This window comes from Polypterus senegalus, chromosome 3 (assembly GCF_016835505.1).
Source record: "Polypterus senegalus isolate Bchr_013 chromosome 3, ASM1683550v1, whole genome shotgun sequence".
Classification (NCBI taxonomy): domain Eukaryota; kingdom Metazoa; phylum Chordata; class Cladistia; order Polypteriformes; family Polypteridae; genus Polypterus; species Polypterus senegalus.
In genome coordinates, this window is record NC_053156.1 from 154,964,022 (window position 1) to 154,981,439 (window position 17,418).

The following is a 17,418-nucleotide window of genomic DNA, read 5'->3' on the forward strand; positions in this document are numbered from 1 at the left end:
TCTAAGACCACAGGGTTGGCCTTTGCAACATCTCTTCCAGCAGCAATTCCAGCTTTTCCTAGACAGTGTCCCATCCAAGTACTGGCCAGGCCCGGATATGCTTAGCTTCAGTTGGATTACCTGTTCTGAAGTGCATGTGGTATGGCTAGTGATGACCAGTGAATAGGGGAAGTCGCATTAGCATTGTATTAAGCTACTTCCCCAAACACACTAGTTCCAGAAATACGGTGCCTTCTGGACACAGACATTTTGTTTAAGAAAGAGGAGTAATAGCATCTATGGGATTCAAGGAAATTTGTTTTAATGTAGCAGCATTCCTAAACACAAGCAAGAAACTGTACTTGAATTAAAAAAAAAAAAGAGTCATTGACCTTTCAGCACGCCACAATAAGTTTTATTAGTCAGTTTAGCAATATTATCCTGCATCTCGTTTAAAATGTCACTCAGTGGGCCTTTCTGCTAACTAAAATACTTTGTGAGTTGAAGATTTTGTTAAAGGTATGGTTCATGGGGTCTGAGATTGGTAAATAGTTGTGTGTTTCTCCTTACAGAAATCTGTTTTCTTGGTTACAATTTTGTTAATTGGGTTGTTTGTGCATTTATTTATAGTATTTATTAATTATGATTGACAATCCATTTTGCAATACAAATTTGAAAAACAAAATTTGCTAAAGGTAAATTATATTATAGAGGTGAATTTAAGATACCATTAACTGATTTGAAGATGTCAGTAAATAAAGATATATTTCAGTTCAATTTGTGAAGAAATCTTAACATGATTTGCACATATCTTGATTCTATTTTAAAAAATATCTCAAAAGATTTAGAGATATTTTAAATCTTTCAAGAGAACTTAAATCTTTTTTATGATATCACTGAATGACAGCTTTATGTCCATATCAGTTTAGGGTTCAGGAAAATAACAATCAAAAGTCTGAAGACTTTTTGAATTAACTGTATACTAATTGTTCATCGTGGACAGCCCTGAATATTTATGTTATTGAGTAAATTTAATAAAGCTTAATTTTGGGCATCTTGTTTAAAATTCTATTTACCTCCTGTTAAAACCTCATGTAAAGCAAATGTTTGGAATGCTTAAACTTTTTATATATTATCACTAAGTCTAATTTATGTATATTAAAATGGTATCTGTTTTTGTTTTAGGATAGCACTGTAGCACGTGAAGTGATGCAGGCTAAGAATCCTCCTAAGAATTGTCGTGAAGCATTTACTAGAGATGGTGATCAGGTTTTTACAAATCGATATTACTCAGCTGAACATACAAGGGCACAGTATTTAAGTGGAGATGTGGAAGCAGAAATCAGGTTAATATAGTATATTTCTTATTTGCCTTGCTTTTCAGATGAAATGTTTACTATTCCATATTAAGTATTCTTTATAATGAATTTTAAATTGTGTCATGATTTATATAAATACACTTTTTTCAGTTGAATTATTGTGATTTTCATTCATTAGTGAAAGTTTCTGTAGGAATGCTATGCTGTACTAACCAGACATCCATATTTTTAGTAGCTTCCTCCAGCCCTTTCATTGACATACCCATACTCTTCCAGGACAATTGAGAGTCCTGAAGCATGTCCTGGATCTTCTCCTTAGTCTTCTTCACATGAGCTATACCTGGTACTGCTCCCATGGAAATTACAGGGAGACATCCAGAGAATATGCCCAAACCCCCTTAACTGTCTTCTTTTGATCTGGTAATATGGTTGTTCTGCTTGGGGTTCCTCTCAGATCTATCTATCTATCCATCCATCCATCCATCCATTAATAAAACCCCTGTGTGTGTGTCTTCTGGTGAAGTGCGCATGCGCGGGGCCATGCCGCGCATCGCACCGTGCCCCTCCCATGCGCACGTCACCGTCGACGCACACAGTGAATGGCCTAGCCGTGGCCGTGCATGATAAGCAAATAAAACACACACACTGGAAGCTGGGCACATAGTGAATGGCCTAGCCGCGCATGGTAAGCAAATAACGGACATCATTGCTGGGGAGAGTACTGATTGGGTAGTCGCAACCACGCACATAAAAGCTGTTGCTGGGGAGACGCCACACATACAATAAATTGGCTGCACGCCACCACAGATTAAAATACTTGCTGGGGAACTGCACAGTACTTGCTGGGGAGACGCCACAGGCACAATTATCAGCTGCACGCCACACATTACATCAGTTGCTGGGGACACTCTGCTGATTGCCCACTGTTGTGACAGAAAATTAAAGTCATATTACGGACATCAAAGCCAGTATTACTGTCAGAGAAAATTACAGGTTTTATGGAAATGCAAACTGATATTACTGCGAGAGAAAATTAAAGGCACACAATACAGTGACTTGTATTACAGCCACATACAAGCCAGTATTACTGCAAGAGAAAATATTACGGACGTATCTATTAACAACATGCCACCCAAAAAAAAGGAGACGTCAAGTAGGAAAAAAGACACAGACAATCAAATCCTATATAAGCAACATCTCCTGAAAGAACGGTCAGCTCAACAAGTAAACATCAACAAAAGAAAGGTTGAAAGACAAAGAAAAATATGAGCAAATAGATAGATTGAAGAAAAAGAAAATGACCGTCAGAAAAACGCTAAAAGAGAATGACTCAGAAGAGCAAACCTTAGAAAAAGTTGGCATTTATTTGCCAGAACCAGTATTCAGCCACGGTCGGTTATATGTTGCATTATCAAGAGTTAGAAGTTTTCCAGATGATGTTGTCAGGGTTGAAGATGGTCCTGAACAAGGGAATCCGTTGCCAAACTCGGACAGAATATTTACAACAAATGTTGTCTATACAGGTGCTGGTCATAAAATTAGAATATCATGACAGTTGATTTATTTCAGTAATTCCATTCAAAAAGTGAAACTTGTATATTAGATTCATTCATTACACTCAGACAGATGTATTTCAAATGTTTATTTCTTTTAATTTTGATGATTATAACTGACAACTAATGAAAGTCCCAAATTCAGTATCTCGGAAAATTAGAATATCAATTAAGACCAATGCAAAAAAAGGATTTTTAGAAATGTTGGCCAGCTGAAAGGTATGAACATGAAAAGTATGAGCATGTACAGCACTCAATATTTAGTTGGGGCTTCTTTGGCCTGCATTACTGCAGCAATGCGGTGTGGCATGGAGTCGATCAGACTGTGACACTGCTCAGGTGTTATGAGAGCCTATGTTGCTCTGATAGTGGTCTTCAGCTCTTCTGAATTGTTGGGTCTGGCGTATTGCATCTTCCTCTTCACAATACCCCATAGATTTTCTATGGGGTTAAGGTCAGGCGAGTTTGCTGGCCAATCAAGAACAGGGATACCATGGTCCTTAAACCAGGTACTGGTAGCTTTGCCACTGTGTGCAGGTGCCAGGTCCTGTTGGAAAATGAAATCTGCATCTCCATGAAGTTTGTCAGCAGCAGGAAGCATGAAGTGCTCTAAAACTTCCTGGTAGATGGCTGCGTTGACCTTGGACCTCAGAAATCACAATGGACCAACACCAGCAGATGACATGGCATCCCAAACCATCACTGTCTGTGGAAACTTTACACTGGACCTCAAGCAACGTGGATTCTGTGCCTCTCCTCTCTTCCTCCAGACTCTGGGACCTTGATTTCCAAAGGAAATGCAAAATTTACTTTCATCAGAGAAAATAACTCAGCAGCAGTCCAGTCCTTTTTGTCTTTAGCTCAGGTGAAACGCTTCTGACGCTGTCTATTGTTCAAGAGTGGCTTGACACAAGGAATGCAACAGCTGAAAACCATGTCTTGCATACGTCTGTGCGTGGTGGTTCTTGAAGCACTGACTCCAGCTGCAGTCCACTCTTTGTGAATCTCCCCAACAGTTTTGAATGGATTTTGTTTCACAATCCTCTCCGGGTCGGTTATCCCTATTGCTTGTACACTTTTTCTACCACATCTTGTCCTTCCCTTAGCCTCTCTATTAATGTGCTTGGACACAGAGCTCTGTGAACAGCCAGCCTCTTTAGCAATGACCTTTTGTGTCTTGCCCTCCTTGTGCAAGGTGTCAATGGTCGTCTTTTGGACGACTGTCAAGTCAGCAGTCTTCCCCATGATTGTGTAGCCTACAGAACTAGACTGAGAGACCATTTAAAAGCTTTTGCAGGTGTTTTGAGTTAATTAGCTGATTAGAGTGTGGCACCAGGTGTCTTCAATATTGAACCTTTTCACAATATTCTAATTTTCCGAGATACTGAATTTGGGACTTTCATTAGTTGTCAGTTATAATCATCAAAATTAAAAGAAATAAACATTTGAAATACATCAGTCTGTGTGTAATGAATGAATCTAATATACAAGTTTCACTTTTTGAATGGAATTACTGAAATAAATCAACTTTGTCATGATATTCTAATTTTATGACCAGCACCTGTAATGAAATTTTATAAAAACATTTCATGAGGTAAAAAAATAGAAATTTTTTCCTAAATATCTTCTTCAGATATTGTGTATTACAGATTGTTGCAAAGTTTTACACTAAGACAGTATTAATTATACTTACTGTATTGACATATACGTTTCTATTTTATTTTTATTGTTATTTTACTTTAGGCTTCTTGCAAAAATATATATATATATTTTTTATATTTATTTTATTAATTTTATTGGAATCCATACAAAGCAATCAAGTTTTTACGAAAAGAAAAATTGAGTTAAGAACAGATCGATCCCCACCCTGAGAGAGAGAGCAAGCCAAACGGCGTAAAATTTAAGGCTTGTAAACATACCTAAATTAATAAATTCTCTGTGCTTTATGAACTTATTTTAAAATATTACTGATTAGATCCTGCCATGTTTTGAAAAAGTCTGTACAGATCCTCTAACTGAGTATTTGATTTTTCCAATTTCAAATAATATAACACATCGGTTTCCCACTGACTTAAAGAGGAGAGTTTGGGTTCTTCCAGTTTATCAGAATAAGTCTGCGCCAAAAGTGTAGTGAATGCAATCACAATTTGTTTGTCTTTCTCCACTTTAAGCCCTCTGGAAGAACCCCAAACACAGCTGTTAATGGGTTAGGAGGGATTGTGAGTCCAAGGCTGTCTGAGAGGTAATTAAAAAGTTTTGTCCAGAATAATGTTAATTTGGTGCAGGCCCAGAACATGTGACCCAGTGAGGCTGGGACTTGGTTGCAACGCTCACAGGTTGGATCATGCCCTGGAAACATTTTGAGAGTTTTAGTCGAGACAGATGTGCTCGATATATAATTTTGAGTTGCATAATTGTATGCTTTGCGCATATGGAGCTCGAGTGAATTCTCTGCATTGCTACTTTCCACTCCCTTTCTGATATATTAATTGAGAGATCTTTTTCCCAGTGTCCTCTTGGATCTTTGAAAGAGAGGGATTGTAAAATGATTTTATATATTGTAGAGATGGAGTCTAAGTCCTTGAATTGAGCAATATTTTTCCAGCATGGATGAGGGTGCAAGATGAGGAAAATCTGGAAGGTTCTGTTTAACAAAGTTCCTGATTTGAAGATAGTGAAAGAAATGTGTAGCTGGAATGTTAAATTTGGAATGTAATTGTTCATAGGATGCAAAGACGTTGTCTATATAAAGATCTCTAAGCAAGTTAATTCCAAATTTTTCCAGATATTAAAACTGCATATGTTTGTGAAGGTTGAAAGAGGTGGTTCTTTGCAGAGGTGCCACAGATAGAAGCTTCTCCGTCTTAAAATGCTTTCTACATTGGTTCCAGATTCTAAGTGAGTGGAGCACAATTGGGTTATTTGTATATTGCCGATAACGTGTTTATTGGAGCACAGAGCAAGGAATACAAAGACGTACTGCAGGATTTTACTTCTATTGCGGTCCAAGCCTGTGTATGTTCTTCTATTTGTGTCCAGGTTCTTATCGCCTGTATATTTGCTGCCCAGTAATAAAACTGGAAGTTAGGTAGAGCCATGCCGCCTTCTGCCTTTTGTCTTTGTAGGGTCGCTCTTTTGATGCGTGGATGTTTTGAATTCCAAATAAATGAGGTTATTGTTGAATCTAATTGCTAAAGAATGATTTATTAATGTATATTGGATGTTTTGAAATAAAAAGGAGCTTAGGAAGAATATTCATCTTAACAGTGTTAATTCTTCCAGCTAGTGTGAGATGAAGGGTTGACCATCTATGCAAGTCTTGTTTAATTTTTTCCATGCAGACGAAATTTTGTTGATAAAGAGCTTTATGTTTACTTGTGATGTTTACCCCAGGTATTTAAACTGTTCCACAATGATAAAAGGTAGGGTATCTAATCTAATATTATATGCTTAAGAATTCACTGGAAAGAGTACACTTTTATTCAGATTAATTCTGAGACCAGAGATCTTTTGAAATTCTGTGAGTGCTGCTAAGACTGCAGGCACAGAATTTTCTGGGTCCATATATACAGTACCATATCATCTGCATATAATGAGATTTTCTGTTCCAGTCCTTCTCTGCTAATCCCCTTTATCTGATCAGTATTTCGACAATGTATTGCCAGTGGTTCAATGGCAATTGCAAACAGCAGTGGTGACAAGGGGCATCCTTGTCTAGTGCAACGCTCTAGTTTAAAGTAGTCTGAGCAAATGTTGTTGATGCAAACTGAAGCTTCTGGGTTAGTATACAGTAATTTAATCCATGCACAAATGTTCGGGCCAAACCCAAACTTCTCCAATGTAGTAAAAAGGTATTTCCATTCAATCATGTGAATGCTTTTTCTGCATCCAATGATAATAATATTTCTGGGGTGTTTGATTTAGTTGGTGAGTATATTACATTAAACAGGCGTCAACGATTTGACGATAAGTGTCGGCCCCTAATAAATCCAGTTTGGTCTTGTGATATTACCGAGGGAGCACTTTCTCCATCCTTCTAGCTATGATTTTAGAGTGTATTTTAACATTGTTATTCAGAAGTGAAATTCATCTGTATGGTGCACATTGTGATAAGTCCTTATTTTGTTTTGGAAAAACAGTGATTAGTGCTTGGCGAAAGGTTTGAGGAAGAGATAGGTTATCTCTGGCTTCTGTAAATGTTGCTAATAGGAGGGGAACTAGCTGAGCGGAGAATTTCTTGTAAAATTCTGCAGGGTAGCCATCAGGGCCTGCTGCTTTCCCGCCTTGGAGTGACTTTATAGCATCTAGTAATTCTGATAACGCCAGAGGTTTATCAAGTTCCTCCACACTAAAAGCGTCTATTTGTGGTATCTGTAATGTATCCAGAAATGCATTAGATTGTGTATTGTCTTCTTTAAACTCAGTAGTATATAGGGATTTATAGTAGTCTCTGAAAGTGTGCATTATATTTTTGTGTTCGACGATTTTATCTCCGTTCGTGTTGGTGATTACCGAGATTGCATTGCCCACTTCCTGCTTGTGAATTTGTTGAGCTAAAAACTTATTAGCTTTCTCCATGTTCATAATAATGATGTCTGGATTTGTAGATTAGTTGTTCAGTTTCTTTAGTTGTCAAGAGGTTTAATTCTGAATGTAGAGCCTGCCTCCTCTTATGTAGAGTCTCGCTTGGTAGTCTGGCGTGTTCTTCATCTATTTTAGTAATTTCGCTTTTTATCTCTGCTGCTTTCTTGGCTTTGGATTTAATTCTCGTCAGCTAATAGAAGCGGGTTGAGGCGCCATCGGCGGGGTGAGTGTATGGGGCTTAGTAATTTTAGCTCCAAGATCATAAGTGCATGGTCAGAAATAACAATAGCATCGTATTTGCAAGATTTAATCATAGGCAAGAAGTTATTGTCTATGAAGAAGTAATCAATCCTTGAGTAGCAATGATGTACTGGTGAGTAAAAGAATATGTTCTTGAATTTGAGTTTAAAAACCTCCAGGGGTCTGATAAGTTGTGATCAGTTATAAACTTTGTAATTATCTTAGCGGTGTTAGATACCTTTCCCTGTGGAGGAAGTCCTATCTAAAAGTGGATTTAGAACACAATTAAAGTCCCCAGCCATTATAACTTTGAGTGTTCAGATTGGGAATGGATGCAAATAAATTTTGTATAAATTCCTTATCATCAACATTAGGTGCATAAACATTTATCAAAATCATTTTACAGTTAGATAAGTCTCCCATGACCATTACATATCTCCCTTCAGGATCCAATACTACATCTGATGCTACAAATGGTACTGTTCTATGTATGGGAATTCCCACACCTCTAGTTTTCTTCGTAAAACTAGAATGGAACATTTGGCTAGTCCACTCTTTTGCAGCTGGAACTGATCCTTGTTTAGTAAGTGGGTCTCCTGTAAAAATACTATTTTAGCATTTAGACCTGTTAGGTGAGGGGAGTACTTTCTTTCTCTTTAATTCGTGATTCAGGCCTTTAACATTCCAGCTTACGAAGTTAACTGTCCCATCATGGAGACACTGATTCTGAGTTTTTGATGTCATTTTATAGTCTTAACTGGAAGTGAGACAGCTTCGGCCTTAATTTCCTATTTCCCCTAGAGTTGTTCCCATGCAGCTTATTATTATGTTGGTAGTTATAATTATAAAGATTAATAGAATAGATTAGGTATAGATCAAGCCTGCTCTCTTTCTCTCCCCCCTTAACCCCCATCCTCCCTTTTTGCCTCACCAAGTGAGGCTAAAACCCACTTCACACAGTCCCAGTCCTCTGACATACCCGGAGACAGATCACATCCAAAGCAAAACAAGCCCCAATGCAGCGGCGTTTCAGGGTTAAAAGATAGAGATATCTATTACCAATATAGTCTTTAAAAAAGAAAAAAGAAAAAAAGAATTTTGCACTTAAAATATATATATAGTCTTCAGCAATTTTAGTGCATTAAGATGATACACCCAGATAATAAACCGGGTGATGGTGTTAAAGATGTGTCCAGAATAAGCATAACAAGTCTTAATGCAGTAATAGCAATAACAATAAACCAAGGGTATGATATTGAACAGTCTCGTTTAGGGTAGAGATGAAATAATTAGAAGAAAAAAAAAAGAAAGAAAAAGTAATTAAGCACAATAAAACATAAACAGATAGCACCCTAGTAATACTAAGTAATAATGAGAATATATGAGGATATATGCTGATAAAAACCCATATTTTAAAACAAATAGATCAGACAGTAGATTATTAATCCTTGCTTTATCATTAACCGCCATGACTCACTATTATGTATCAGAATAGTCCGGGATCAGCTTTCTTAATTCCTTTTCTGCTTCTTCCTTGCTAGCGAAGACATAGAATTGACCCTGCCATTCCACTTTAGTTTTGCGGATACAAGAGGCTGTATTTGACGCTGGCTTGCCGTAACCGCTGTTTGATTTTGTAGAAGGCTGCGCGTTTAGTAGCTGTTGCTGGAGAGAAGTCAGGGAATATACGAATGTGATAATTTTAAATGTAATATCTTCCTTGTTTCTGAGGAGTGCCATCACCTCTAGCTTAAATGATAATCATTCAAAACGAACTATAAAAGACCTTGGTCTAACGGTGTTTGATCCGCGTACTCAATAAGCCGCTGCTATCTCAGATTCTGCTTTAAAGTCGTCCCTGATTATTTTAGAAAAAAGATCAGCTGCGAATTTCACTGGGTTTGAACTTTCTCGATTCTCAGGCAAACCTTCAATTCTGACATTATACCTTCTACTACCATCTTCCAAAGCAGCCAGTCTGTCTCCGAGTTTTTTGCATTCAGAGCTGGCATTTTCTGCTTTTTCTTCAGCACTGGTAGCTAAATTTTCGGCTGATTCAATCCTAGTCGTAAATGTCTCGTTGAGATCCTCCAATTGATCAGTAAGCGTTTCAATTTTACCCAGCACCAGTCACATCTCCACTTGCATTTCTTGTCGCAGCCTTTCATTTGCCTGTTGCAACATCAGCCGCAGCGTTTCGTTTGCTTGTTGCCATTCCTGTTTCAATACCAGCATCTCCTGTTTCAATTCCTGTTTCAGTCTCTCATGTGCCTTTGTCCTTGCTTTCTCATTTGCCTTCTCAGTTTTCTTTTATATCTTGTATGAGCTCAGCGAACATCACCTGCAGTGTAGACATTTCAATTGTGCTTTCTGGTACTGTAGGTGAAGCGTCAAGCTCTACTGTAGCCGGTGTCCCCGTTATTTCCGGCACACGTGGAGTAATTGAGATCGCGGACTGTAAGGCCTTTTCCAGTTTCAGGTGTTCTTCTCCGATCGGCGAGCTATTGAGATCTGCACTCACGATCGTACATTCGTTCCCCTTTTCACTCTCAGCCGTCGACGATGTAGCGGACCTTGGTCCCGAAGAGTCTGTACTTTCGCCCAGCTGATCCAGGTCTCTCTCTGAATGGCCGTTTCTTGAGCTAGGGCTTGCTGAGCTTGGGTGTAGCTTTAGTTTTCAATTCTTTCGGACCCCCTTTCTTGCTGGCCATGTTTATATATGCTTACATATACCTGTATACCTTAGCAGTCTCCTTGGGTTGAGTAGATACAGGATATCTCAGGATAATAGGCAAATAATATGAAAACAACACCGCTGCTAGCGGAGCTCCACTTCAGACGTCCATCTCTTGCATCGGACGAGACCACCAAAAATATTTTTGACAAAAAAAATTAAGACAACAAACAAAATGAGGCCAAGGTCCCTTGCCATTTAATATAGACTGTTCTTACTAATGTTTATGCACTACTGTTCTAGCGCCTGTTATTGTAATGGGCTTTATGTCTAATATATATATATATATATATATATATATATATATATATATATATATATATATATATATATAATCTTCATTTGGATCTTGACCTTTGTTTGTCCGCGAATGAATCAGAAGAAGAAGCACTAGATGGCAGTAGAGAGACAGCTAAAACATAGACATTGCATTAAGAATCTCCTCCAGGCTTATACTACTGAAGACTGTAGTACGCCAGTCACACCTCAAAACACAGACATTCAAACTAAACAAATTGTTATGCTTTAAATTATTAACTAAAGAGATCTTCATTTAGATCTTGATCTTTGTCCGCGAATTCCACACATGTGTAGACCACCTTCCAGTTTAGTACGTTGTTGTTACACGCGGATGTCAACAATGTGCCAGAATAACAAAAGGGGTGGTGGACAGTGTTACGCTGGTTAGCACCTGAGGCCTGGTTAGAGAATGATATTGTCGAAGATAAAAGGTACATGCCTACGTAACATATGAATGAAAGAAAGACAGTGGGTAAAATGAATGACAATGTAACAGCACGTTCCGGAATTTATTATTGTTACGTTGTAGCCGGCGAGTGCTGCGGGTCTCACAGTTGTACCTGGGCCTTCCTACATGTCAGTGAAGTGATCACTATTTGTGCTTTAAAGAGCCTGGGTACCTATGTGTCCACCTTTTATAACCATTGCTCCATGTATATTGCCTTACTCTTTGGATTGCCACAAAGCATCCTGCGAGATTGGAGAAAGGTTGAGAATAAATTGTGAGAGGAAACGATAGCGTCGTGAAAACGAGGCGGACTGTGAACGGACAGAAGCAGAAATGCTCCTACACCACCACATAATTACTATTCGGACAGTGATTCCGAGTAGGCCGTTCCTATCGAATCAATATCCAAGGGTTTTCTTTTGTAATTTTGTTTCCCTTATAAAAAATCATAATGCTGTGCGATGAAGGGCCCAGTTCACGACTGGCAGCCGCGTTTAAATAGGGAGCCCTTCACAGACAACTTTAACATGCGCAACGTAGTTGGGTGCACATGGCTAGTAAAATTATAAAAGTCTATGTGTGTATGTATGTTCCAGCATCACGTTTGAACGGCTGGAGCGATTTTCATGAAACTTGGTACACATGTTCCTCATTGGTCGACTAAAAATACTGCAGGGTGAAATCAGATCTAACCCACCCGCTTCTGGGTAGGGTGGGGGGTAATCTTACTGTTTTGTATGCATGTTATCATTCAGATGACCCTTAGAATGACCACCAGAGGGCGAGCTGGAGGTGACTGCCAGCATTGTTTATGTTTGAGCACCACCACTGCACGCCCCTGTTGGTTTTGAAATTAAATAGAGTTCTATGCGTGCAAGTGTGTGTGTCTGTCCGGCCCGGAAGGGAGATGTAGAGTTGGGGTGAGAGCTCCAGCTCCGAGGATATGCAAGCAAGGCCAGCACACCGGCAAAAGGAAACCTCCAAAGAAAGACAGTTGCTTAGCTGCTAATGCAAAAATGATGCGAGCACGTCGGCAACACGAATTCTCCTACAAGAGACATGCCCAGAGTAGTTCTGACGATTTTAATACTTTCTAAGATCCCGTGCTGCTTACTCAGTTAGTTTATAGCAGGTGACTGCCAGCATTCTTTATGTTTAAGCAGTACTGTGCCCCTGTTGCTTTCAAATTAAATAGAGTTGGCTGGTTCACAGCATCAACTGGATGATAACATACATACAAGACAAGGACATTAGTAAATCTTTATTTTTTGTTAATTTTTATTTTTTTTCATGGTTTCTCAAACAGTTAAATAAAAAATAAAAAAATAAAAAAACCCACTTTTTTTTCTTCCTGGGCAACGCTGGGTATTTCAGCTAGTTATCTATGAAAGTGAGCCCAGCAACACTCGTTCTGGATACTTGTACTTGTGATCTCATTCTTTCTGTCATAACTGGGAGGTTGTATTTATAGGCGAGAATGAGGATATAGACCAGGGGTGGGCAGTGTCATTTCTGGAGGGCCGCGTTGTCTACATGTTTTTGTTCCATCCCAGTTTCTTAATGAAAATCAATTATTGCTAATGAAGCACTTACTGCTTAAGTGACATTTTGATGTCAGCAGTTCTCCATCTAACTTATTTCCATTTACACCTGTGTGCATTCATCATACACAGTTTGGTTTAATAAAACACTTAAGAGAAAAATGTGACAGACTGAAAATGATCCATTTTATGCTTAAATTCATTTGAGTGATATCCTTTAATCTGTGATTAAAGAACCTTAAATTGCAGACTAACAAGACATAAAATTAAATAAGGTCTGAGACTGGAAAGGATTGGTTTCTAATTAAGTAACTGGGTTGGAATGAAAACCTGCAGCCACTATGGCCCTCCAAGACCAACACTGCCCACCCCTTATATAGACTGACCAATTAGTTGATAGCTTAATCCACTGACATTGCATCTATTTCATCATGATCCTATGTTTAAAGGTGTTGCCACTGCACTGCATAAGTTGTCAGTTAATTTCACAATGTCATCTACCCTCATTTGAGTACAAGACTCCTATACTATTTTATAATACAGGGACCAAAACTGGACATAGACCTCATTAGTACTTTAAGCATAATTTCAATTGAATTGTATTCTAACCCCATCCTGTTGTGTAACCTAGCATCCTATTAGCCTTTTCAATGCCTTCTGTTCATTTCTGTAAACTATTAGTTTCAAGTTTTAACCCCACCATCATGTATTCAGAAATTTTTTACTTTCTATTTGTAATACCATACATTTACTTACATTAAATTTCTTCTGCCACACACCTGCTAACACCTGTATTCTTTCAAAGTCACTCTGTAGTGATTTGGCTGTTTCTAGATTATCTGCTATCCTCTTACTTTGAGATCATCTACAGATATAACCATCTTATCCTTTATTAAAATTGGGAACGGCCCATGCACGGATTCCTGAGACCACTTTGAACATTGCCTAATTCTGAAAAAGTACAGATTAAGCCAATTTGGCACTTTTACTTTATTGACAAACCTCTCTTCTGGTATTTTATGAAAATCAATCCAGATAAATAATCTCATATGCCCCTCTTTGATATTATGCTTTTGGTGCTTCATAGAATTCCAGCATGTTAGTGAAGCACAGTCTCCCCCATCCAAAGCTGGTGCACCCGATCTTGTCACACATTGCTTAGTTTTTTTTTTTGTTTTTTTTTTTTTCAATTTACCTGTGATACAAGTTGAAGTTGCTGCCTTATGTTTGCTTGGCTTGGCCTTTTTGTATAATGGGATCATATTTGCTAGACTTCAGTCATTATGATGTACATTGTATAGTGATTTTTCAGAAATGTTAGGCACACATACTGTATATATGGATACATTGTATGTGTGTGTATATTATTAACAGTGGGTACGGAAAGTATTCAGACCCCCTTCAATTGTTCACTCTTTGTTATATTGCAGCCATTTGCTAAAATCATTTAAATTAATTTTTTTCCTCATTAATGTACACACAGCACCCCATATTGACAGACAAAAATAGAATTTTTGAAATTGTTGCAGATTTATTAAAAAAGAAAAACTGAAATATCACATGGTCCTAAGTATTTAGACCCTTTGCTCAGTATTTAGTAGAAGCACCCTTTTGAGCTAATATAGCCATGAGTCTGTATTGGACAAGTGATGAGCAGTGCCTGGTTGTCTCCACACATACCGCTTAGAATTAAGGCCAGTTCTATCTTGGTCTCATCAGACCAGAGAATCTTATTTCTCACCATCTCAGAGTCCTTCAGGTGTCTTTTAGCAAACTCCATGCGGGCTGTCATGTGTCTTGCCTCTCCTCAATGTGTGGAGACAACCAGGAACTACTCATCACTTGTCCAATACAGTCCCCACAGTGAAGCATGGCGGTGGCAGCATCATGCTGTGGGGGTGTTTCTCAGATGCAGGGACAGGACGACTGGTTGCAGTCGAGGGAAAGATGAATGCGGCCAAGTACAGGGATATCCTGGACAAAAACCTTCTCCAGAGTGCTAAGGACCTCAGACTGGGCCGAAGGTTTACCTTCCAACAAGACAATGACCCTAAGCACACAGCTAAAATAACAAAGGAGTGGCTTCACAACAACTCTGTGACTGTTCTTGAATGGCCCTGACTTAAACCCAATTGAGCATCTCTGGAGATACCTAAAAATGGCTGTCCACCAACGTTTACCATCCAACCTGACAGAACTGGAGAGGATCTGCAAGGAGGAATGGCAGAGGATCCCCAAATCCAGGTGTGAAAAACTTGTTGCATCTTTCCCAAGAAGACTCATGGCTGTATTAGCTCAAAAGGGTGCTTCTACTAAATACTGAGCAAAGGGTCTGAATACTTAGGACCATGTGATATTTCAGTTTTCTTTTTTAATAAATTTGCAACAATTTAAAAAATTCTTTTTTGTCTGTCAATATGGGGTGCTGTGTGTACATTAATGAGGAAAAAAATTAATTTAAATGATTTTAGCAAATGGCTGCAATATAACAAAGAGTGAAAAATTGAAGGGGGTCTGAATACTTTCCGTACCCACACTGTATATACAAAACTCTTATTAGGCAAAATGAAATATGGCATTTTTTGAAGTGTCCTATGTTAAAGTTAAATGGCAGGTTGAGAAATTTAAAGATGCAAATTAAATAAGTTGAAAATATGAAAATACTGTGTGATCTTAATTGTAACAACATTTTTATATTACACTCTACTCCCTGTGATTCTGTCTCCCATAAATGCTCCAAATCTAAGGTGAATTAAATGTAGTTTAACTGGATGAAAGAGTTCATTGTCCGGGCATGGCTGCAGTTCTGTGTCCAAATCCTGCTCTGTGACTCAACAGGAGAAAAAAGTAAAATTAACGAGCCCTTTAAGTGTATGGTAGTCCGATACGAAGCTTCCATGTGGCAGCTCACTATAAAGTGGATGAATCAATATGACTAATATTCAGAACATAGGTTCACATGCTTACATGAGGAGTACTGAAGATTGTGTGTCTCTTACAGGCATAGTGAGGTCAGAAGGGATGAACAGTAAACTATATTGCAGTTATCCGTGATGTTGACAGACATTTGTCTTATATGGAATAGCCTATTTTCAAATATGCTAGATCAATGTATAGTAGGTTGTGTCTCCTGAATCTGATCAAAGATCATATAGAAATAACTCTTTACCATTGTGACTGGTGCCATTTGCAAATTAAAATGACATATACATTTTTGGATTAAAATCATCTCCCTGTGCATTTCTTGAACAATAATTTTCAAATTATTTAATTCTGTTAAATATTTTTTTATTCTTTTTATTCACCATTCCTCATTATGTCAAAGCATAACAATTTGTATTTGAATGACCTTTGCCCCAATTAATTTTTATATAAGTGTACCTCATTTTATAATTTAACCAGCAATTAAGAATAATTATTTTTTTTAGACATTTGGAGGATGAAGTTGAAAACTGGAAAGCAAAATTAAGAAAATATCAAGAAAGATTACATTCTGTGGATGAAGATATTAAACAAAATGAAAAGTTGTTAAGTAAAACGCGTGAAAGCAGTAGACACAATAAGGTATATTTTCCATGTTATTTTGCTATAGCTGAATTATTGTGTACTTCTTTCAAAGCGTTTCTTACCTTAAACTGTATTAAAATTCTGTTGATTGTTTGTATCTTGAAATAGATGTTGTCTTCCATGTAGAAGAGCAAAATGATATTGAAAATTAATTAATAGATCAAAATGAGTGTTGTTTTTCTCAAGTCAGGAAAGTCATAGGATGATATTTTCATATGTCAACATATTGGTGAGAGGCTAAACTCCCTCCCCGAACAAAACACCACCCTGTAAAGTCAGATCATCTTTCTCACTCTGCCCATTAGGTTTATCTGGATGATTCAAACTGAGCCTTTAAATGTTCCAGATACAGTTTGAAGTAGAATATCAAGTGTTTTAAGCCATAACTCAATGTTGAGGTATATCAAGCATTCATTATGGAGTCCCCAATTTTCTATACCTAAACAGAGCAAGTTAACTAATATCATAAATTTCAAACGTCAAAATAAGTACACTAGACACCACACTCTCAGGAACAGCTATATATATATATATATATATATATATATATATATATATATGTGTGTGTGTGTGTGTATATATATATATAATATGTGTGTGTATATATGTGTGTATTTGTTTTCTTTATTTTCATTACCATTTACATTGGTAGATTCTCACTGAAGGCATCAAAACTACTTGGTCAAATAGCCCTTACACAGCCTTGAGGTGTGTTTGGGGTCATTGTCCTGTTGAAAAATAAAGGATCGTCCAACTAACCTGACTTCTGCACAACACAACTGCTGGTCCCAACCCCATTGATAAAGCAAGAAATTCCACTAAATAACCCTGATAAGGCACACCTGTGAAGTGAAAACCAGTTGAAGCTCATTGAGAGAATGCCAAGAGTGTGCAAAGCAGTAATCAGAGCAAAGGGTGGCTATTTTGAAGAAACTAGAATATAAAACATGTTTTCAGTTATTTCACCTTTTTTTAAGTACATAACTCCACATGTGTTCATTCATAGTTTTGATGCCTTCAGTGAGAATCTACCAATGTAAATGGTCATGAAAATAAAGAAAACACATTGAATGAGGGGGTGTGTCCAAACTTTTGGCCTGTATATATATATATATATATATATATATATATATATATATATATATATATATAT

The 17,418-nt window shown here is 37.7% G+C and overlaps 1 protein-coding gene across 2 annotated transcripts in view; it reads left to right on the forward strand.

Annotated features, from left to right (window-relative positions):
- Nucleotides 1–17,418, forward strand: part of si:dkey-119f1.1 (uncharacterized protein LOC557127 homolog) — a 175,204-nt gene that overhangs the window by 102,507 nt on the left and 55,279 nt on the right. For both annotated transcript variants that reach the window (XM_039748107.1, XM_039748108.1), the window contains 2 exons: nt 1,165–1,325; nt 16,127–16,262. In XM_039748107.1, the coding sequence (XP_039604041.1) occupies nt 1,165–1,325; nt 16,127–16,262 (297 nt within the window). The remainder of the gene's footprint in view (nt 1–1,164; nt 1,326–16,126; nt 16,263–17,418) is intronic.